Source organism: Passer montanus, unplaced genomic scaffold, assembly GCF_014805655.1.
Source record: "Passer montanus isolate IOZ18808 unplaced genomic scaffold, ASM1480565v1 scaffold1, whole genome shotgun sequence".
Classification (NCBI taxonomy): domain Eukaryota; kingdom Metazoa; phylum Chordata; class Aves; order Passeriformes; family Passeridae; genus Passer; species Passer montanus.
In genome coordinates, this window is record NW_024356504.1 from 4,783,592 (window position 1) to 4,806,904 (window position 23,313).

General features: G+C 40.7%; 1 protein-coding gene across 1 annotated transcript in view; it reads right to left on the reverse strand.

Annotated features, from left to right (window-relative positions):
• Positions 1–23,313, reverse strand: part of PPP1R1C (protein phosphatase 1 regulatory inhibitor subunit 1C) — a 52,076-nt gene that overhangs the window by 12,410 nt on the left and 16,353 nt on the right. The window contains 2 exon segments of the mRNA XM_039698933.1: positions 15,633–15,693; positions 17,573–17,610. Coding sequence (XP_039554867.1) covers positions 15,633–15,693; positions 17,573–17,610 — 99 coding nt within the window.

Genomic DNA, 23,313 nt, shown 5'->3' on the forward strand with positions numbered 1-23,313 from the left:
GATCCAGTTAAGAGCAGGCTTGTTCTTAATGCTTGATAATTAGCACAGCTGTAACTCCTTAGGGGCCAGATTACCTTCACCACTGTCTCTATTCTCCTACCTTTTCTCTAACCACAGTTATCTAGGACACCACAGCAATAAAACACAACAAAACACACAGTCCCAGGCCTTGGCAACTCCCATGTGTATGAGTGAGTGAACAGAAAAAAAACACAAGGGAGGGAAGGCAAAATAAAAATAAAAGGATGTGGAAAATTTTGCTTTATAGATGTTGGTAACTGTGAACAGTCTGCTTGATACAACCTTTGAAAGTTTTCTAAAATTTGGGTTGTTCTTTGTGGAGAAAGACTGAAAAATGAGGCACTGTGCAACAGTCTCAAGGGACTCTGAGTGGTACCCATGCCAGAGTTTCTGTTAAGCAAGGTTTTACAGAAGCTTGATAACAACATGCAAGGGTGGCCCTTAATCCTGTGGCCAATGAGTTTTAATATAACCAGGTCTTTTCTTTATTACACAGACCTTGGTCCCACTCCTCCAGAAATTAATGAGATTTTCTCTTACTATTGCTAAAGAAAGAAGAGTCAACATAAAGAAAGAGTCATTGATGTTAAGTTCCAGTTATAAAGACAAAACCCCAGCTACTGTTTATTTGCAATGAATTTGTGTAAAATACTGTACAACAGTAAATTGCTGTTGTATGTGGCTTTAAAGTTTGAGATATGACATAAACAAGTTGGTACAAAAAGTAGGTGCACTAGATATTTTCAAACTCCTGTTTACATTAGCCTAGAAAAAGCAAAGTCAGGCTGTCATTCTGTAATTTACCATTGATATAAATGGTAAATCAGCATTCAAACACAGCAGATATGGGGGACCTCCAACATTTAGAATGAAAAGAATCTGGAGCACCAATGTGGCAGTTTAAACTAGGCTGACATTATAGCAATATGGAAATAATAATTAAAAAAACCCTCCATGTGTTGTATTATTTTGTACCTCAGCTCAAAATGAGGAGAAAAAAATTCTCATGTGTGTTGTGATTATGAGACCAAGACATTATTCAGCCTTGCAAGTTCATTTACTTTTTTTTCCTCTCTCTAATATGCATGACTACACCAAAACAAATGATCTGAAGCACTGGCAAATATGACAGGTTTATGTAGGTCACATATCTGATCTGGAGCAGGTCAGATCATCAGCATATTCAGCAGGTCACCATGGCCCTGTAGAGGTTTGTGAATGATCATTCAGAAACCCAGCAACAAAGTATGACTAATTTTCTAAATGTCTGCTGGTTGCTGCTAACTCTTAGCTCAAGTCATACAATCCCCAGTCGTCATGGTGAGCCTTTTAAATGACAAATGTTGAGGCTCATTTGAGGCTACTTTCAGTCAAAAGGCTCACTGTTAAACTATCACAATGAAGACTGTATGAGGGCAGCAAAAATCATGTTGCAAATGTCTGGCTACTTTCCAGTTTGTTCTCTGAGACATCACTTTCCACTTTCCATGTTTCCCTCTCAGAATGGCTTGAAGCAGCACTGGCTCCTTAAGAGTCATGTGAAGGAGCTTCTTGCACAGAAAGGCTTTTGTTGGCCCTCCACAGGCTGGCCAGAACATGCACTGGAGAGAGGGGTCAGCTTTGCCGTGGCTGAAGGGACTGCATCTCCCACGTACAGCAGCCTAAAGAGTAAACAGAGAGGTTTCTGTTGCCCCAGGCAACTTCTCCTGGTATGGAAACATCTTGTTCTGCTGGTCCTTGCTTCCCCTGCTGGCCCTCAGACTGCAGAAGGCAGCCAATCTTCAGAGATGAGGTGAAGAGCAGAAGCTCCTGCAGTCAGCCAGCAAGTGGGTGACTTTACCCTTTGGAAAACCAGAAAATATTAATTAGCTGGTTCTGTGGAGGATGGCTCTTGGTCAAATACCCCAAAAACTTGATCAGAAAAACAGGCAGAGGTGGCTTCCACAGCAGTAATGAATCCAGGCAGCGCTGCAAGGCTCTCCTCCCCACGGCTCCTGTGCTGCTCTGACCAGGCAGCTGGGACCAGCAATCAGGAGAGGATTAGAGCTTTTCAGCTGACACTTTTCCATCCCAATTTTTCACAGCTAAAAGACAGGCTTAGAACTGCTGGTAAGCATGCTTGAATTCAACCAATGCAAGCAGACTTTCAAAGGTGCTGTGCTTTGATGGGTCCTGGGAAGCTTGTTAGATGGTCAGAATCTCCTCTGAAAAAGCACTTGTCTGGAAGCCAGATCTTACTGGGCAATGTGTTCATTTGCTGGAATTGCTAAGCCCTCACTTTTAACATCAGCACCACTTTCAGTCAGGCAGCTGTCTGCCTGAGAGTCAAAACCATAGGACTGGCAGAATTGTTCCCTTATGTCGAAGGATTGCAGTAATTCCACCAAATAAAAGGCCACATTTTCAAACCTCTAATCAGCTGCTCCATAATAACAGAAGTCAAAAGCTCTGCTACTGTCACAAATTATGTGTTAGAGCTCACTGGCCTTAAAAGTTAGTGAGAAGCATTTTCTAAACAGAGCTTCTTTAAATTAAACCATCTTACACTTTCACAGGCAACTTCTGTCATTCTTAGGATTAACCACAAGCTTCTCCAGCCTATGTATCCAGCTGGAGCCACTCTGTAGCCTGACTATCTTAAAATAAGCCAGGAGGCTAAAAGTGGGAAGTAAGTTTTATAGCTAGAAAATCACATCAGCAAAGATTTGGGAAAGCTGATGCTAAAGACAGTGTGAAACAATGCTCAGTATTTCAGCTACAGAAGGTAAGTCTGTTTAGAGGTAGGGACAAAATTTTAGTTATGTAGGCTGCTATGTACAAAATAAAATAATTATATCAACCTATGTGCTGTAAGTAAATAAGGGAAAAGTTAAGGAGAATTAGACAAATCTTAACTTTTGGAAGAACTCCTAACTGCTGCATTCTAAAATATAAGCCATTGTTCAACCTCAAATATGGATCAAGTGTAGTATTAGGTTGAAGGCTGTGCTTTATGCCAGAGGTTCAGTTATAAAAATAAGGGTTGTTTCCAGGCCTTGAAAGCAGTGAGCATTCACAAAAGCAGTCCTCCACTTGTCTCTAGGAACAAATGCTTTGTTCACAGCTACTGTTCCTTTTACAGAGGATAAAACAAGAAAGTTCTACTCCCAATATGGTAAAAAATTAAATGGTAACTTCTGTGTGAGGAAGTGAATCAAGTGTCATAATTTTATTTCCTCTAATCTGTTCCTGCTAATAGTGGCAACCAAGAACAGTTTCCCCTTTATAATATTTTTTTTTTCTTGTGTTCTTAATGGGAAATTTCTGACTGTCTCTCCTGGCCATTTCTCTTACTACAGCACAGTTATGTCTGTAGATATTTTTGTCCCAAACTCCTGCTTGTGCTGTGCAAGCCAGCCTTCAAAGCAAATGCCTAAGCATTTGTAAGGGATATGCCTTCAACAATTAATTCTTGGGGAAAATGCTGTATTAAAGAACCTGTGCTGAAGGAGTCTGAGCTTTTTGGACCTTACATGGCCTGAGATTGCACCTAGCTGGTCTGTGAGGCTGCACTGTGACAGAAGAGCAGCATCACATTTTATTCATGCCATATGTTTTAACTTGAAATTAAATGACGTCCATTCAAATGGCAATTTTCGTTAGGGCTTAAAAAATATATTGGCTGGCAGAGCTCTTTTCATGGAGGGGAGAAATGGAGCTGTGTGCCTTAGTTCAGGACCCTGCAGTGAGTGGGGCTGGCTGTCCCTCGCTGCTGGGAAGGGCTGGGCTGGCTGGCCCAGAGCAAGGCAAGCCCGCTGCTGTTCTGGCAGCACAGCCAGCACAAGCAAGGGGAAAAAGGAAAATGCACCTTATCTGCAAATTTCTGAGCAGTAGGAACAAAGCCTAGCAATTTTTGCTGTGATTTACTTACAGTGATTTTCTCCCCACACAAAAAGCGATGCACTTGTCTGTGATTCCTTGTCCAGCCAGCAGAGAGACATCCAGGGCTTGATTTTTAACTAGGCAGTCTGTAGCCCAGTCAGTAGCCTGACTTGGTTTAAGCAGGATGGATTCATGCCAGAGCACTTTAAAAAATGACAGTAGCAGGCTTCAATAGCTGAATATTTGCACTTCCTTGAAGACAGACAATTTAAATTTGTTTGTGATTACGAAAATAGCTCTGAAATTTTGCTGTTCCTTTTAGGAAGAGAAAAAATACCCACCAAAAAAAATAGCAATACCAGAACATTTCATTGTGCCTGGTTTGTTAAACATAAAAATGTAGACATGTTGCAGGAAAATTAATTTTATTTTTACACACATTCAAAACACAGTGGAAATTAAGGGGATTTTTCATTTAAAACCTAACTAAAAATGCTTTACAAAACATTTTAATCTCCCCAACTTCATAAGCCATTTCCAAGAAGCTGTATTTCAGTTTTCTTAAGGCATTTGTATCTGACTTCATTTTTTAGTGGACAGCATTATCCAGCTGCTCACTTTTTCCTGGACAACTGCACTGTGGGTCTACATTTTTGTTTTTGACTGACATGGGAATTTTTCTGAGGTCAAGAAACCTAAACAGTTGAGAAAAAACTTATTTCCACATCCTTAGGGGACAGAATCCCTGAAGAAGAAGAGGAGGCTGTGATCCTGAGAAGCAGAAGCCTGAGTACATAATGGAGTGAATGAAGTCCTGTGTGTAATCCCTGAACAGCTTTTGCTCCTTCTGTTTCACCCCCAGGTCTGGCAGGACACCCCCAGCATTCTGTTCAGTTTATATTTGGATCCATATTTTCTATTTTTGTTATTCTTTTTGTGGGTATTATTTCTTTCCATGATCTGGGGCAGACACAAAAATTATTAGTTAATATCAGATGTAAATTTCTTGCTGAATACTCTGTGCAGCCAAAGACTTTTAGGGTTAGTATGAAAATATTTCCAGTGAGTTTTCCAAATGATGACAGGAGCAAAATCTTTGCTGGTCACCCAAAATTCTAAGGTGGTGTTTCTCTGCTGTACTTCCATGTACCAAGTGGCTTTCACTTTTAATTAATCCTGTCTTTTTCTTTTGTCAGAAGTCTATAAGCTTCTCTGTTAATTTGCTGATTAATTCCCTACTGAGTTAGAATTATAATCTTCTTTGTGGTCCTTCCTATGATGACAAAGGACACAGGATTTTGGCATCAGCATAACCTCACATCAGTAATATTGTAAATGTTGAAATTACTTCTTCTTTTACATATTTTATAAGCAACTTCAAAATTAGAAAAACCTTGTATGATTAAAGAAGTTATTAATAGGCCAGTGTTTTGCTTATTATCCCCACTGCAGTTGTTTCTTGAGTGGCATATAAATAATAGGCCATTACTATTTTCTTCATATTGCCCTAACAAGTCCGAGACTTGTTCTGAGACATTTTCCTTGCACACAGTGTCACCCATCCAAACCGACACTGCAGAGCTGCCTTGCAGAAGCAGGGAATGTGCTTCCACAAAAGTTGTCACCCACTGGACTGAAAGGTGAAGCTTGGATTTGGGCTGCTGTGGGATGTTGTTTTCACTGATGTTGTCATTTCCATGTCGTGAAGGGTTTAGTCTGTGCCAATTAGCTCTCACCCAGAATATTCCCAGCAGGGTGCAGGCATCCTGATCATTTCCACTGGGCCTCTTGGATCACTCTCCTGACCTGGGAGCATAAAAGGGAGCAGCATTGCTTTGCTTCAAGGAACAATGTTAACATAGTAAGGGTACAAATCCCTGGAATCAAGGCAGATAAACTGGATTGTAGCAATTTATGGCGTTTTGCACAGTAACACAGGTAGGTTTTCACACCCTTAAAACAAATGCAAACCAATTAGTACATAATGTTTATGCACAACCAGGGCACTTCTTTGGTAGACAAATTCAGCAAAATCAAATTCCTAGCCTAAGCTTCAGAGGGTGTCTGGCACAGTGTCTCTGATCTTTTGGGAGAGGAGAAAAGTTAAAGCTTTAGTTTGACATCTCTAATAATATTTTAAATTTGAAATGTTTTCATTTTAACTTGTTCAGCTTATAAACAAGACAACTGAAACCAAATTCTTATATTTAAGTATTTTTGATTGCTGTAAAATTAAAACCCATTGTTAAGAAATGCATTATTCAACATAAAATGCAGTCACCACAAATTATTTGCATTGCAGTAGATACAACCAATCTCACCTTGCAGGTGCCACGGGCAGCAGCACAACATGGGGACAAAATCTTTGGTGGCTCTTTATTGTGTGACTTGAACTTGTGATGAACCTACCTCTTATGGTTTGCCAAAAGCATAAAATTCCCCACAGCCAGCATCCAGTACAACCAGAAGACAATTATGTCATAGAAACACACTACCTGACACTCAGAATTGCCAGAGCCTGATAACAAGGAAAGCTCTCAATTTTTCTGGGAAGCACAGTGAGATTATCAGTATACTCAGTTTAATTGGGGAAAATACAGACAAAGAACAGAAAAGGTAGACTCTCCTCTATAGGTTTAGACACATCCAGATCACTGCCATAGATTCTTTAAAAATTAGTTTTTACACTTATGTTAGAGTGAGTTGAAATAAAAGTTAGGCTCTAACCACTCATTCCACCACTGGAATGCAGTCCTACGTTAGAGTGAGTTGAAATAAAAGTCAGGCTCTAACCACTCATTCCACCACTGGAATGCAGGTGAAATGTAGTAATAACCCCACAGATTTTAAGCTGAAATTAGTCAGATTTCGTATACTTCCACTCCTTGTAATGTTCTTTTGATTCAACTGTGGAGCTGCACTAGGAGTCACCAGAGGGAGCCTGCATGCCAAAAATCCCACTGTTTTTCAAAAAACTCTTCTTTCAGATTGCAAGAAAATGGAAAGCTGAATTTACATAATTTCTCCTCATTGCTGAAAAAAAAGAAAAGAGAAGGCTGCTGCCTCCCTTTGCCTCTGTAGGGATGGCCAGCCCCTGGGTACTGGGTGCTGGGCCGGGGAATATATATCCATGGACTAACACTGGTTGTTCTCAGGTTTTGTGAGAGCTGAAAAACCTGAAGTATCCTCCCTTCTGTTTGAAGAAAAACTAGCAGCTACATCAGATGAGAGCTTTTAAACAACATCCTCCTGGCCTGTGCAGCTCACAGGAAAATGAATCCCTTTTCAGGTCCATATGCTAGCTGCAGTATTTCCTGTGTTTTTCTGGTCACAGTCACACACATAATTCATGTGAGCACTCAGTCCTAGCTGCAGGCCTGAAAGGATGTGGTTGAAATCTTCAGGCTGCTTGTGTTCTTGTCTCCATGCCAAAGCTCTGGTGGATGGTTTTGGGAACTCTGTGTTCCTGCTATACTGGGCAATGTTCATCTCAAGGGGTGAAGGAAGGTAGAAATTATGGAGGGGAGAAGAACCACATGGCCTTCTGTAGAAAATTTTTGGTTTTGATAAATTCAAATATGCATCCACTTCAAAAGGAAAAAAAATCAAATACTAAAAACCCAGAAAACATCCCCACCACAAGAAACCCAGCACAGATGGTCCCTAAAAATCAGAAGCATAGTTTCTCTATGCTTCTCTTAGTTTAACCACAGAAACAAGGATCACCTTGTTCAGAAACAGAGATATCACCAAGCTAATGTGCTACTGGGACTCAGGGTGAAACCTGAACTAAAAGAGCTAATGGTAAGCTACTGTCCCTGGAAGAGCAGCTTGTGGCCTGGAGCCACTCTCATGGAAATCATTGCCCTGATCCCAGGAGGACTCAGAGCAGGTGGTGAGAGCTTGGCTGGTGGCTGTGAGCCTGCACCCACTTGCACACGCTCATAAGGACCAGCACAGCTGATGGAATCGTAGCTGGAAGGTCATGGGATGATTTTGCTGTGTCAGGCTAATGCCACTGCTAACTGCACAGTGGTGCCTTTCATGTTATACAAATTCACTATTAACCTTGAGCTTGCCTGTAGTCATTCTGTCTTTTGAAAGCTTTGCCTTTTGGGGGTGGGAATTTTTATATATGAAATTTGACTGCATGGAGAGGAGTCATTAATAGACAAAGAGGGACTGTAGAAATATGCAGTTAGGTACAAATGCAGGGAAGGCTTTTCTTTTGAAGGGCAAATTAAATGAGACAGCAGCCCACATACTGTGGAGATATTTTAGAAATACACTCCTTAGAGAGGCACCTCTGTATGTATATCCTGCATCTACCTGCAGAGCACCCCAATAGAGACTGAGCATTCCCCCACTGCTCCCCAGCCATGACCCGGGCAGAGCTGCAGGAGGAGCCAAGGGCAGTGAACCCTGACAGAGGCACTTGCCCTCACTGTGTGCACAGTCCTGCCCTGCCTGTCTGGGAGATGGCAAACACTGAACAGGAGCAGCAATGTGTAATCTAGGTCTTCATTCTGCCATCTTGCTTGGGATCAAATTCTGGATTTACAATGCTTTAGATGAAACAGAGGGGCAATTATTATTTATTACAGTAGGGCTGGCTGGAGTCAGTGTCTGCCATGTGGCTTGGTTGTTAACCTCCAGTACAGAACATACAGCAATAAAAATTTAATGCCCTGTCAAATGGCTGACTTCATAAGACTCTTATATGTTCTCCTATAAAAATATTATCTTTTCTTCAAAAGCTGCTTCAATTCAGAACACAACACTGCCAAAATCTTTGCAATTTCAGTATAAATACATCTTGTAAAAAAAGTAACCAGAAAAACACATGCTGCCCTTCCCGGGATTTCTACTTTACATTTTAAAATATGTACTATGACTCCCATATTTTTGTTCTATAGTATTTTATGTTGCTAGCTCTTAAAAGGTTAACTTTTTACTGTCGTCTGTTACTGCTTAGAAACAGTATGATGTTTACACTGCCCTGTATTTAATACAACAATGCTTAATAACACTATTTACAAGTCATAAATTCTGTTTCACAGCACTTTTCTAAGATTAGCTTCTATCATAAAAATAAAGTTGTACCTTTAGAAGGAGGCCTGTTTAGCATTCATTGCACAAGATTAGAAGGAGCTATCAGATACGTGGGTTTCACACTGAGCCATATGAGGCCAGCAGAAATACTCCCCCAGGCTTTGGTCTGTGTTGGACCACACGTGGTCATTTAGGCACTGACATTAGTGCTCAACACTTCAGGTAATAGTGGCTATAACACAAACACCCCAGTTTTTCCGTGGAACAGATGTCAAGCTTAGTCTCCACTGGACACCTTGGTCTCGCTATAGGTACTGCAATATTTACTGCAGCCAAGGCCAGAACCATTTTGAAGCAGGAGCTGCCAGCTGTGTGAAATGAAATGTATTCAAAGCTGCCAACAGTAAGAAATTAAATACAGAGTACAGCAGTGTCTGCCAGCATGTTGGGCAGTACCATAACAGTGGCAGCCAACTGAACTTGAGATGGCAGCAATCCGATGTATCCCTGTCACCAACTCAGTGATTCACTAATTAATTTAACTTTTTTTTTCTTAATTGTATCTGCTGTCATCATCCTACTGCTCAAGTCTGAGGAAGGAGAGAGGAGGGTAGAGGGAGGGGGAAAGAGACCAGGCACCAGAAGGTAACATCTTGGTAAAGATAGCCAGGAAATTCATTCAAGGCCATTCTGCATCAAGTGGTGTGGCTGTTATGCACTGACTAAGATGTGGATAAGAACAGTATCTAAATGATGAAAACAAGTAGTTTGGGAAACAAAGCTGCACTTCTTGTGACCGAGTTAGGGACAAGGAAAAAACACAATGATACAAAACTGCAGCACAAATCTTCTATTCCCAGTTCTTCAGCAGGTCCAGACTGTTGTGGGCCTTCCACTCAGGAAATGAAGTGCACTGATGGCATTTTGTCACATCACAACAAGTGAACAAAGACAACAAGTGCACATGAAGAACAAGGCTGAGTTTAGCCTTCTGTTATCCAAGAAACAACCCACTGAGACAGATTTTCTACTTAAAAGGAATGTGGTGGAGAGCTGGTACTACCAGGCTGAAGAAGAGATGTTTCTCCAGGGATATGGCAGCTCTGCTAAGGCATTCCAGCCTCAGGAATTGCTCCAGCCACTGGACATTGCCTGGTTTTGTGCAGCAGTCCTAGCCCCCTGCCCAGTAGTTATCACAGCCATTTAGCCTACTGGAAAAGGAAGGAGGTCCAAAATACCACTCAGGACTGAGAGGATAATTGAAAACCATCTCTATCCCCTGTTCTGGCCACATGGCTGATGTGCAGCACAATCATCTTTGAAAGGATCATTATTGGAGAGATTGGAAAATGTAATAAGCTGAGTCAAAGTGACTCACCCACATATAAGAAAATTTTGACTGGGCACCAGCTCAATTTATGAATTTTCACAGGCCTGGCCTTGATGTTTAGAAGCCTGTGTAAGATGTCTGATGTTATGGCTAACATTAATTTCCTAAAAAAATTAATTTAAGCCCATGTATGAAGCAGAAGTAAAAAAGACATGATATTTTTCTTTCTAGAATAGTGGGATGTTTGGTATTCTTACACTGATGTGTTTAGTTAACACTAGAAGCTCTTTGCAGAGTTTGCCATGTAAAAAGGAAGCCTGTAAAATGATACAAGTTTTTGTAGTGACTGCTAAAGCCTTAGAAACTTAATTCTTGTGCCACTTGAAGTAAATTTAGCCTGAGATTTTTGTTCCACAATGATTCTCATGGGCTCCAAACTCAGTGCTTACCATACTAACAATAATCTTTAATGTCTCCAGACTCTACCCGTGTTCGTTGTTAACCTTCACTCACAAAGTAATGAGATGCATCAGACATCGTCAAGCTGGCCTAAGGGGTTACAAATTTGGATGAGGGCCACATACTCTACTAATTGCTTCTAATAAATTACATATTTCAGGAGGGACATCATGATTTTAATCATTTATTCTGCATGTTGTTTCCTTTGGAGAGAAGAACAAGCAGGCACTAAACAAGCAGAGCATCTGAAATTCATGGCAGAAGCTAGAAAGAGCTCATTTAATATCAACCATGATTGTAAATACTAGAATTATGCATGTATCAAATCCCTGGGTCTGAACACTTTGGGAAAAGCTGGTGAGTTCTGGTTGTTTTAATGACTCAAACCAAAATAATGTCTTTGAATGTTCCTTAGATTTATAACAACTCTGATTTAATCTCATTTCAAATCTTGTAGCAGGGGCCTGGCTCAGGAAAAGGCCTTTGTTTTTATGCAAAGAAAAATACATTAGGAGGGGAATTTAAAGCTTTTGTTTCCCAAAAGGCCGAGAAGGAAAACAGTCAAATGTATTTCTTACTTGTGTGGGGAATGACTTTAATTATGATTTGATGGCTCCTCATTGCAAAAGTGGTCCAGTGAACACAGACAGCTACAGTAACTTTCTTTAAAGCCTGCTGAAATTAGCAGGATCTTGATCTGATCTGAACAGCCTCTTGCAGAGTGAACTAAGATGAGTGAAGTTTTCCTATTTCCCTGACCTCTAGCACATCCAGGCTAGCAGACTCACTGCTAATGAAATCCTCAAATCGCTCGGGAACGTGCACTTCCTTCACAGGGGGAGACCTTGGTGGTGTTTAAATAGCCACTAGTATTAATAGCAATAGCTGGTAGATATTGTGGGGATCTGGGACCTCTAGGGAGCAATGCAGGTTTGGGAACAGCTCAGGCTGTCTTCTGTTAGTCTGTGTAAACCTTGTTTCCTGCCACGGCCGTCGGCATTTCCTTCCAAGGATGAGCTGAGCTACCAAACAAAACATGACTACCTGGGAGAAAGGAAACCTGCCTCAGCACGAAGCATGCCTGGGCATGGAAAGCTGCAGCTGCAGCTCTGAGACTCAGATGTGCTCTTTTGATTTTCAAGTGGCAATGAGACACTAAGGAAGCACCTTTACCTGGGGTAAGTGCAATCCACTTCTGCCTTGGCAGTCTAAGGTGCCTTCACTTGGTCCCTCTCTATCCAGAAGGGTTATCATCCCATTTTAGACTTCTCTGGCAAGTGTGAGGGTAAAAAATGAGCCTCCAACAAGACTTCCAGGGGCTCCTCTAGCCCACCAAGCAGAATAATGAAGACATTTCTGAAGATGCTGTTTGTGCTTTGATGGATGGATGGACCTTTGTGCTAAAGCAGCTGGACATCTACTTTGGAAAAGGATCAAAGGATTCTTCTTGGCTTTGTCATACAGAAGAAGCAGATTAGTAAATAGGAAAAAAGGCCTTACACATTGAGAACTGACTGGAAAATATTGCCCAAGGCAAAAGCAGTGACTATTCAAATTGCAAAACATTCCTGTGGTTGTTTTTATAGTATTTTTCATAGGGAGGTTCAAGCCAACCTTCACACATGAAGAAGAAGACCTCAAAAGATAAGAAAATTTGAAGTTCAGCCATAAAAGTGCATGAATAACAGAAGAAAAACTGACATGAAGAGGGGAACTGGAGGTGATGAACTCATAGTTAAGATTGCTGCTAAACATAGAAAAAAACTGTGACAAGAGGTGAATCACAACATACAGAAAATAGAATGGATTCCTTTGGTGCAATCTTCAGACCCTGACTTTTGCCAACATTGCATGCTACATACCAGCATGGAATTAAACACTAGTGAGGCAGGTTAGGAAAGAAATATCTGTGAAAGCAAAATGGAAAACCTCTTTGACATCCATTAGCTTTGGTAATATAATACTAAGAGGCACACCATGCTCAGCTGTTATCTGGTTGGCCAGCTGAGTCCCTCTCCAGATTACTACTTAAATCAATAGCTCTCACATTGATTTTTCCAGCACACTGTATTCCAGTAAAAAGAACAATGCCCTGAGATGAGTCAGCTATTTGCTCTGTCTGTAGGAACTCTGGTGTGTTTTTGTTTAGGAAAATAAAAGCAGGAGCCAAAGTACACACAGATATGCAGTAATAAGAACCTGCCTGTTGCACCAGGTTTGCTACAGCTTGCTGCAGTAGCCACAGCCCAGCCTTGAGCTAGGGAAAGTTTCTGTAATGATGAAACTGAAATATTTAGGGATGGTCTTAGACAGATAATAATGTTGAATTTTAGTTTAAGGCAGAAGGAAAAAGTATGCCCCCATATATATCAAAGAATAGAATCACAGAATCATAGAATGATTTGGGTTGGAAAAGACATAAAGTTCATCTCATTCCAGCCCCCCTTCAATGGACAGAGACTCTGCCCACTAGACCAGGTTTCCCAGAGGCCCAACCAACCTGGCCTTGGATACTTCCAGGGATGGAAGTCACAGCTTCTCTGGGCAATGTGAATTCCTCATCTGAGCAATTTAACTAAGAGGCTGATCTCCATATATTTACCATGATAGGTAAAACCTCAGCAGTACTGCATTTCTTTGTATGTATTTTCATGAATTTGCATATTTCATGTACTATAGGTCTGGTATTGTAATCAGTCATCACCATTGTCTGATGTTCCTTCTGCTCTTTTTGACCATGCCACCAATTTCCCATTTTATATGGGCTTCCATACATCAACATTATTTCCTCTTTCTCTCTCCTGCCTTGCCATCAATACAGAAAAAAACCAGCAAACTTTCTCTCAGTTTTGTAATTATTTCAAGAAACTTACAGAAAACTGTAACAAAACTATTTTCAGCTATTTGGAGATTTGGAGTCAGGCTGAAGTACAGCTCTGCCCACAGTTTCTCTTGATCCCTTTCTGCTGTAGGCATAGAGCAAAGCTCCTGCCATGGCCCCTTGTCTTTCCCACAGCTGCTGTCTCAGCTTCCAGGCTCAGTTCTAGTGCCTGCAAGCTTGGCTTGTTTCTGAGAACTTTGAGTTAACAGCAGCTACAAACTACTAAAATGCCCCAGAGGTTAACGAATTAAAATATTTGTCCCTCTTCTCCACTCTATTTATTTTTTCCAGCTTTAAATATAAGGCACCAGATTCCAGTCTATCCCAGCTTCCATTAGTAACAGCCTCAGAGGGCATGGAGCAGACAAGGAGCTGTGAAGAATTTTATTTCTTTACTTTACTGTATGTCAAATACCATATTATGAATATACTGTGGGAAAAACAGTGCACAGGAAATGTATGAGTATATGCTCAAAGCTGAGGAGGAGTGTGCAACTGAGAAGCCTGTTATTCAGAAAATACTGTTGAATAGTGTTCAACAGTATCTTCAACTCCTATAAAAAATCCTAAAATAATTTAAATCATTACAAAAACTCTGTATTTCTCAGTAGAAACAGCTTTGTGTATTGCATAGCAATGTGTTTTTCACATTGCTATATATTTGCCTCACAGTCTCTTAGTCCAAACAAAAAAAAAATCATGTTTTCATATCAGTGAAAAGGAAGAAGAATGAATTTTCTAGCAAGTAATTTTTAAATTTAAAAGTTCATATTTTTGATAGCAACAGTATGGTAAAGCTGGATCAATCCAGCCAGTTTACAGGAAGGGTTATCAACTTCCAAGTGTCTACTTGTGTATCTGGGACTATGGTGTAATTTAGGGTGCTAAGGCATGCAGTTCTTGAGAGGAGCTATGAGGACCTGTTTTACACTGCTCTTCATTTGCACAGCATTTGGTTTAGGCTTGTACAGCAAAATAATACAGCAGTGAGATCAATAGGTATTGCTATCCATGCAAAGCATTTTCCTTCCAGAAAAAATATTGAAATTGAACATCATAAGATTATTTCTAATATCCAGCACATGAACTTCAGCCTATTTTGGCAAACAGAGTCTTGTTCAGGCATCTGAATGATATTTTAACTGTGGTTAGGACAAGTGCTAGAGAGCTGCAGCTACAGAATGAGACACATAGAACTGGCTGATACGGTAGATTACCTCATGACAGCAGCAGTATTTCACACAACTAATCAGATATCCCAGGTAATAAACTGTGTTAAGCAGACAAATGGAAATTTACGGATTCATTACCTATCAAGAGACACCTGGCAGGATGGCCTTTAGACCGCAGTCTGAAATAATCCTGCTCTGACAAGTGTCAGCCAGAAGTGCTGCTGGATCACCACAGATCTTGCTTTACTGCAGTCACCATCCAGTCAAATTCTGTTCAGAACTACATAAGAAGCAAGGCCTAAAGGTAGCTGTTCTGATCCCAGGTGATAGCACTGCTGCTTTGGTACATATTCCTGAAAAGCATGTTATCCATCAAAACTTTTATCAAGACTTCTCATTTTTCCTTATCTTCCCAAGAAAGTCTTACACACCCTGTTGTCACATACCCAGAGCACAGTTTTGGTTGCTCTCCTTTTCACAGCTGCCTGGAAATGAGAGGCAGAATAAGGGGGAGTGGTTTCAAATAACAAACAGAGAACTCTATGGGGCCAGCACCAATAGAATCTACATATTCAAGAAGCTCAGTTCATAGTTTTGCATTGAATTATCTGTTATAGCAAAGTAATCAAAGCATAAAAACGTTTTGTTTTTTTTTTCCCTCAAGTAAATAAATTTGCCCCTGCAGCAAGATTCTGTGCTGAGGATGGGGCGATGGTGAGCACCAGGCAGGTGGGCAGTGCCAGGCAGTGCGAGCAGAGTGTGAAGGCAGCGATGGCTGGGCACCACCCTGTGGCACTGCTCCGGTGCCACTGTCCCCCCCAGGAGCCAGCCAGGGCCGGGCAGGAGCTCACGGTACCTTTGAGGGCAGGCGGGGTGAAGACGCTCTGCTTCCTCTGCTTGGGAGAGGCGCTCTGCGACTGCGGGGACAGAACAGAGAGGGGCAGTGAGACACGGGCACACAGAGAGATGCCTGCTCCTGGCAGCTCCGTGTGCACCCGTCTGAGTGCCCATCATACCGTGTACAACTGATGCCAGCCGCCTGGCTGTCATGTGTACAGGATAACTAAGACAAAAATATGTGTTTAATGAGAGCTCCTGAGGAAAACATACCGTGTACAACTGATGCCAGCTGCCTGGCTGTCATGTGTACAGGATAACTAAGACAAAAATATGTGTTTAATGGACAATCTTTATGGCTCCCAGGCAAAACAGGCCCAATACTACTGAAAATTACCCTTCACCCTATAAAATATTGTGTAACATAAAGTTAGGATAGCCTGTGCTTTTAACAGCCTGTGTAATTGATTCTCATAAGGCAAATAAATGTCTATGTATATTAAAATAGTTGCAAGGTTTACATTAGCCAACATTCCAATTACAGTGTAATCAGTGATTATGTACATGTGTAAGGTGGTACTGAAATATTAATATATACATTTTAATATAAATAAGTGGAAAATCCCTCCCCCTGTACCTTTTCAATGTGTTCTATTAGAGCCAAGATAATAATTTCAGCAGCCAATCACTCAGCATTTAACTGAGCCTCATTGGAGTGTTGTATTTAGTTAAACTTTGTGTGGCCCCAAAATCGCATCTATGCACAAAAGATAAATTATTCCAAAATAATGGCAGTAAAATTACATATAGAGTAATAATAGTATTGTTATATTATCCCAATACACATAGAGTAATAACAGTATTACCACATGATATTAATGTTTAGTTAGCAGAAACTAACTGGAGTACATTCAGTGCTAAAACAGAGCAGCTTTGGCAAAATGAAAGCAGCTAAATTGGTGTCAATATTACACCAACATGAATTATGTCTACATAAAAAGGACAATAAAGCCTCATACAGTACATCCTCAGCTAGCTTTGGAAGACCTAAGCACCATATCACACTCCTAACCAAAAGGTTAAGGGAAAACTGTGTGTAACCAATCTTTTTTTTCCCGCCTCATTTAATAAATTTCTAGTTGTAGTAATGATGTTACCTTTACCCAAACATTTGCTAAAAATGCCTAATATATACACCATGAATTTTAATCAGATCTATTTCTTCATGGAACATTGGAGACATGTTTCACACAAGTAGGGCTAATCCTATTAACTTAGCTTATCACAGTGGATAGAATGATAACATTTATAAATAAAATATTGTCTTTGGAAAAAGAAAGCTATTTATAAACACTATGGGATAGCTTGGTGAACCTCACACCAGTAAATCTTTATATGTTTGTATTGGAGTTCAAATTTGAACCAATCAATACCTACTGCTATTTAAGGTGCTGCCTGCTGCGCTGAGCAGTGGGTGAAGGAGAAAGAGATCAGGGAATTGGAGGAACCATGCAAGGGGAGGTTAGAAAATGAGATCAGAGGAGCCAGCTTTCAACTCTTGTGCAGACAACACGACTGCACTGCCTGCTGTAGGCTTGACAAGTGATGGAGAGAGCAGAGAGCTGTTGGAATGTTCTTGTGCCCAGCAGTGACCTGCAGATCCACAGAACGCTTGGCTGGGGTGATCCAGGGTCACCTTGGCTGTGCTGTGCTTTGGCAGGGCCTGGCACCAAGGCAGAGGGGAAGCTTACCCTGCTACAGGGAGCTGGCAGAGCACACAGCACGGCTTGACACAGCCCTGCTTTGAAAATGATAGTTCTTAAAAGGCTGTGTTACTGCAGATGGCATGACAATGTAAATAAAAGTATCCACCAGGATGAATCAGGGAGTTTCCAAGTGTTTTTTAGCAATAGAACTATTTTAATAATAAATATGTTTAGGAAAAATAAAATCACTTACCTCTGCCTGTGAGATGTTTGTTCTCTTCTCGTCTTTTTCTGGAGAAAAACATATGAAAAGAGAAAAGTTAATACAGAAGCATTTCTCGGGGGTAACATTTGTAACTCTGCCATGAACCTACAGCACTGCTGTAAATAAGAAATTGACCTTCTAATTTACAGCTTTTCTTTCTCATTTGTGTGTCTCAGAAAGCCAGAGGCCCTGATTAGCATTTAGACATAAGAACTGCATCTGAAACACTTAACTCCCATTTTTGTCTGTGAATAACAGTGAGCAATGGAGTTCCTTCAGCAGCAGGTCCTTTGTCCTGGCTGGCAGCAGGGCTCTGCACTGCACGCTGGGCTCTGAGGATACAGGACTGCTTTGCCCAGGGACTGAGCTTTCTTCTACTCTTGGCAAACGGAGTGAAGCAAATTCACAAAGGGTTCTACTGCACTCAAATGATTACAAGAACCTCACCTCAGTTCAGTTATTCATATACCAATACTGGTACTGAAAAGTGCCTTGCAGTAATATGTAAAATTAACAAAACAAAGCTTAACAAAGAGCTATCTTTCACCTTAAAAAATTTATGACATTACCAGACTGAAATTTTTCCTGAAACTTTTTTACTTTTTTTGCCTTAATTTGCTTTAGGCTACATGTATGGCAGAATTGGCAAAACTTGAGACTTCTATTAAAAATAAGCCTCTGAGAATCTGTATGAACAACTAAGATTGTATGACACAGAGGAGGCTCAAGGCTCTTCCTAACCATGGCATGTAACCAGTTTTTCTATAAGCTAAATTATTTCTGTGCTGTTGTCTTCATGTGGTTAATGGCCAGAAAGTATCTGTCTTCTGCTGATGATTTCACAAATATTTGACAAAGATCATGCAGGATATTTGATACACAGTAGTTTGGAGTCCTAAAATAAAATGTCATTAAAAACATAGACATCAATCTCTCACTGTTACAATGGACCTTCTAAAATTTTCCACTGGCAGGTATCAGTGTGTGATTTTCACTGAGGTGGGACAGATCTGTAACCATAGGTCTGAGCAAAGAATTAGGCCTAGGCAATATCATTTCATCTCACTTATTCTGTAGATATTGGTCTCTTGTAGTGTGCTGTGTATGAGGGGACAAGCCAGTCCATGCAGCTGGATCTATCACATTTTCTATCACATTCTTTACCATTGTCTCTGTGCATCTTGCAAACATTATTTGATTTACCAGATTTTTCAATATCTGTATTCCCCATTATCTCTCTCTGAAAGATATTAAAATCACTCAGGGTTAAAAAGTGTAGTTGAAAACAGGGCTGATTACTAAAGCATGATCCCACAGTCACAGAATTAGACAAGACAATCAGGAGTTTCCTGCCATTGACATTTGCGTGAACTTTGGTAAGGTCACTGATCTCCTCCTGGACTTCCCTACCTGTAAATAAGTATAGCAGTGTCTATTTCAGTATAGAAGTGTCTATTCCAGCCCACAAAACACCTAGGGGTATGAAGTCAGGCTGGTAAAATGGGGGATTATTTATGTGCTTGCAGCCTTTCTTATTGGTTGCATACCAACACATCAATTAGTCAACATTTTTTTTTTTAAATTCAGGATACTGGATTCAGCTTAAATGCTGAAATTTGAATAAATCAGGGACTTTCAGAAAAGAACAATGAAGAGTAAGTTACATCCCATTCCTTCCTGAAGATCTAAATTTGCCCAGATTAAAAATATATTTTGTGAACCCAAGGTGCCGCTTGCATAAGGAACAAAAACTGACAACAGTAGCTTTGTTTCAGGTCTTGATCCTGAGAATGTGCACAACTCCAACCCTTTGGGCTTGCACATTTAGTGTTCTGAGTGGTGTGACACTAAAATTGTCAGAACTGGAATATTTGCAGCCTTTCCCTTCAGCCAGCAGCCTTTCTGTGACAGGCAGCTTTGGTAAAAAGGACTGGTCCTGTATGGAGTTAGAGAAACCATTCATATCCACAGGGCAAATAGTGCCAATGAGAAGCATCAGACAATGTGGACACTTAAGGACAACCTGTAAAATCACATAAACAAACAATTTTCCAAATCAGCAAACAGAGATTGGAAAGTAACCTAGGGGACAGAAAGATACAAACTCTGGGCAGGAGCCATGAAGTGTTTCAAGTGAGTTGTGAGATGAAGGGAAAGGTACAGCTGGCTGGTCCTCACAGACCATAACACTGTTCATGGAACACAATATACCTGTATTGTATTCCAAATCTCAACATACAGCTTTTTACCAGTATAACTTATTCTAGGCTGCTCTAATCACTAACAGGACTCTAATCACTCAAGTAATTTCTTGGCAGTTTTTATGTTTTTTGTTTTAAAGAGGTGTAATAGAATGTGAAGACCTGAGAATGGGTTTGTACATACCCAAGTGGAGGTAAGTAAAAACAAGACTGGAGCTTTGTTTAGAGACTTCTTCTCACTCATGCTGAGGAAAAAACAGTCGAGGATTTTCCCTTGTGCTGGGTGAATAATGTTTGAGCCTAGTGTGAGCCTTACCTCATATAGGCTGGAGCATCACCTGGCAAAATAAACAGGATTTAAGACGTTTTTCTGTATCCTCAGATAAATAAATATGCAATGAAGGGTTCAGTCTAAAGGGTATTCCCATCAATCCATATCTGTGCACAGACTTTCTGAAACAAAGCCTTAGTTTTTTAAGGAAAGTCACTTCTGAGAGCCCATCTGCCTGCACAGACCACTTTCAGAATCAGAGTGTTAAGCTTTAGCCTTTACCCAGGGCCAAACCTCACCCTCTTGCAGGGAAGCCATCTATTGTGTATTTTCATAAAGTTAGCACTGATGATAAATGGAAGAACCAAATACTGATCCTAACCTAAATCAGCCTGTCTGCAAATAAATAAAGGCTGAGAGGGAGGCAGGGGGAATGCATGCTCTTTTGGATCTTTTGGAGTCAAATCCTTTTTTTTTTTTTACACTGAAGAGGGGCATCAGGTACTTCACTAAAAGATAATGTCACATATTATTAAGTGCTAACAATTAAGTGTAGTTTTGTTAAAATATTCGGTGTGTAATTTCCTTCTTGGCGGGGAAACGTGCAAGACCTGCCAAAATAGTTTGAAGAAGCACCGGGGGCTGTGTCCCAAACAGGGCAGGGGAGCTCTTTGAATCTTCACTGGCACATCCCCCAGCCCTGCTGACCCAAGGAGCTGAGCTCCCCCAAAGTGTCCTCATCTGAAGCCAGAGAAGAACCCAGAGGAAGGAGGCTGACTGCAGCTGGAATGAAATGTGCTTGGTGGTGCAGATCACTCCTTCCATGGCTCTCCCCTGCTGTGCAAACATCGTGTCCGTGCTGGGGGGAGCTTTGTGGTTGTTTTAGAGTGAGATCAAAATTCATCTGCCTTGCTTCTCCCCCTGGACAATGTTAATGCACTCGGAGCAGCCATGCAGGGCCAGAGGTGACCTGTTTTAGAAGAGCTGGCCTCTGATGTCACCCATGGGCTCTGCAGAGGTCTCATCCAGCAAAGGCTTATCTCATCCAGCTAAGTACCCTGCTTGCTTTCCCCTCAGCAAGAGCAAATAAAAGCCTTTTCTGTGGGATTCAGTCAGGCACTGGAGAAACAGAACAGGTCAGAGGCCAGTTTTTACACCAGAGAAACTCAGTAAGAGGCTGGTATAATTGTTGGAGAAATCTTCTGTTAGAGAGTTTAGAATTCTCCTTGGGAAAACAGCTGAGTAGATAAAAATCACAGGTGGCTGATAGACTTGGACTCAGGCAATTTTAGAAACTAAAACCAGAAAATAAACCTTCATTCTCCTGCCGTTTAGTGGGAGAAAAAGATGAACATAATTTTAAAAATTATGTTTCAGTCATTTCACATTTCAATTTTTCCATCAGTAAAAGAAAATAAATATTTTTTTTATCTATCAGTTTACTGGTGTTTGACCACCACCACCATCTATATCAGCCATTGGTATTTGTAAAACAAGCTCACTGAACTATGATTTAGAAATTGACCAACATAATACTTGTTTTTTCTGCTATCACAACTACTTTTCCTTTCTTCTAGAAATCATAGTAAGATCAAAAATTATTTAATGTTTTCTTTTTGCCACAGTCCTAACTACATATTGCCACATCATCTAGCATCTCATTGCTTTTTACTAAACTGAGGTAGGAAAAGAAAAAAAATTCAGAAAAGACCATGATAAAAATGCTGACATAGCTAATTGTTTGATTTTCTCTTGCTGGTTCTTATTTGCCAGTGTTTATCAATGAGAACTTGACTATGGGTTTAGATGTCATTACATTTAATTACAAAGAAATATCCTGGTAAGCCCTCCTGGAGTGAGTATATGTTTCTGAAACTATTCCCATTGCAGAAGAGCTCATTAGATCCCGAGAGCAGCTGCTGTGGCAGGCAGAGCTGGGAGCTCTGCTCCCCTCCTCACTCAAGTGCTGACAAGAGAGAGCCTGTGCTGCGCTGCTGCTGCTGCATCCCACTCACTAATCAGCATCTAAATTACTGCCTGGCCCTTGAGGGAGCACTAATAACAAGATTTGTATAGCAAGCATTAATGAAAACATAGGGCAGAGAGGAATTTGCTGTACACAGAGGCATTTGCATGCCTATCTGCCCTGTCAGGCCTTGCAGCTCAGGTGTGTAGTTTGGGAAGGTCCCACACTGTGCTGACAGTGCTGTCACCAAGGGACCTCTTGTCCCTCTGTCTCAGAGATCACAGCACAGCTTTTCCCAGCTAGCTCCTGTCTTTAACCAGCCCTTCGTGCTTCATTAAAATACTGCAGGCCAAATGAATCTGCTCTGTGGACATTTCATTTTTTTCCCAAGTAAATCAGTTTTCTAAACAACCCTGTATTTTCCACGTTCAATATTCAAGTAGCCATTACTAGTACTGAGACTAGGGGCTGCAATCTCCTTTGTTAGACCAAATCCTTCCTCACGGTGCTCAAAGTCAGCCACCAAATGAAAAAAACAATCATTGTTTTCCTCTTGATGCACACAGCAGCATCTGATCCAAACATCTCTGATCATACAGGATCTAAGGACCCCCTTTAAGCTTCACAGACATAAGAATATGAAATAAAACCACGTTTCACAAGCTACAGAGATCAAAATTTCTTTAAAACTTGCATTCTGGTAAACAATCTGTTTTGGAAGAAGCTGGAGACATTACAAACCTCAAATGTGAATCTGAATGTATTTGTTTACATCCCATGATTCTCAGAAAGGAATTATACTGCCTGATTCACCACCTTGTTATTCCAGCTTCATGCCAGACTCATGGAAATCAGTCTCATTTCACTGGCATGAAACTAGAATACAAGAGTGATGAATAAGGTCTGCAGCCTTACCACAGAGCAATCATGAATTATTACAACAAGCGCAAAAGTCATCCTTCTCTTAAGCATTTTTGTTCCAAATTTTTCATTCTCCCTCCCCAAAATACATGATAAATATTAATAAAAGACAAATTCTAAACAAGTACCATAAATCAAATATAGCTTCTCAAAGTATAGCTTGAAAGAGAAATAAAATTTGATTATTTTCTCCCTTCTTAAAAAAGGACTTACTTTTCTGCCTCTTGTCTTGGTGTGTCACTTCTGCCTGACTTTGTGGCTTTCTAGTTGCTGCCAGCTCTGTAAGGCTTTATTCTGATACTGCCCTGGCTTTGAATGACCAGATATAAAATGGGTTTTGTGGAAAAAGCTGTCATGAAAAGAATAGTTC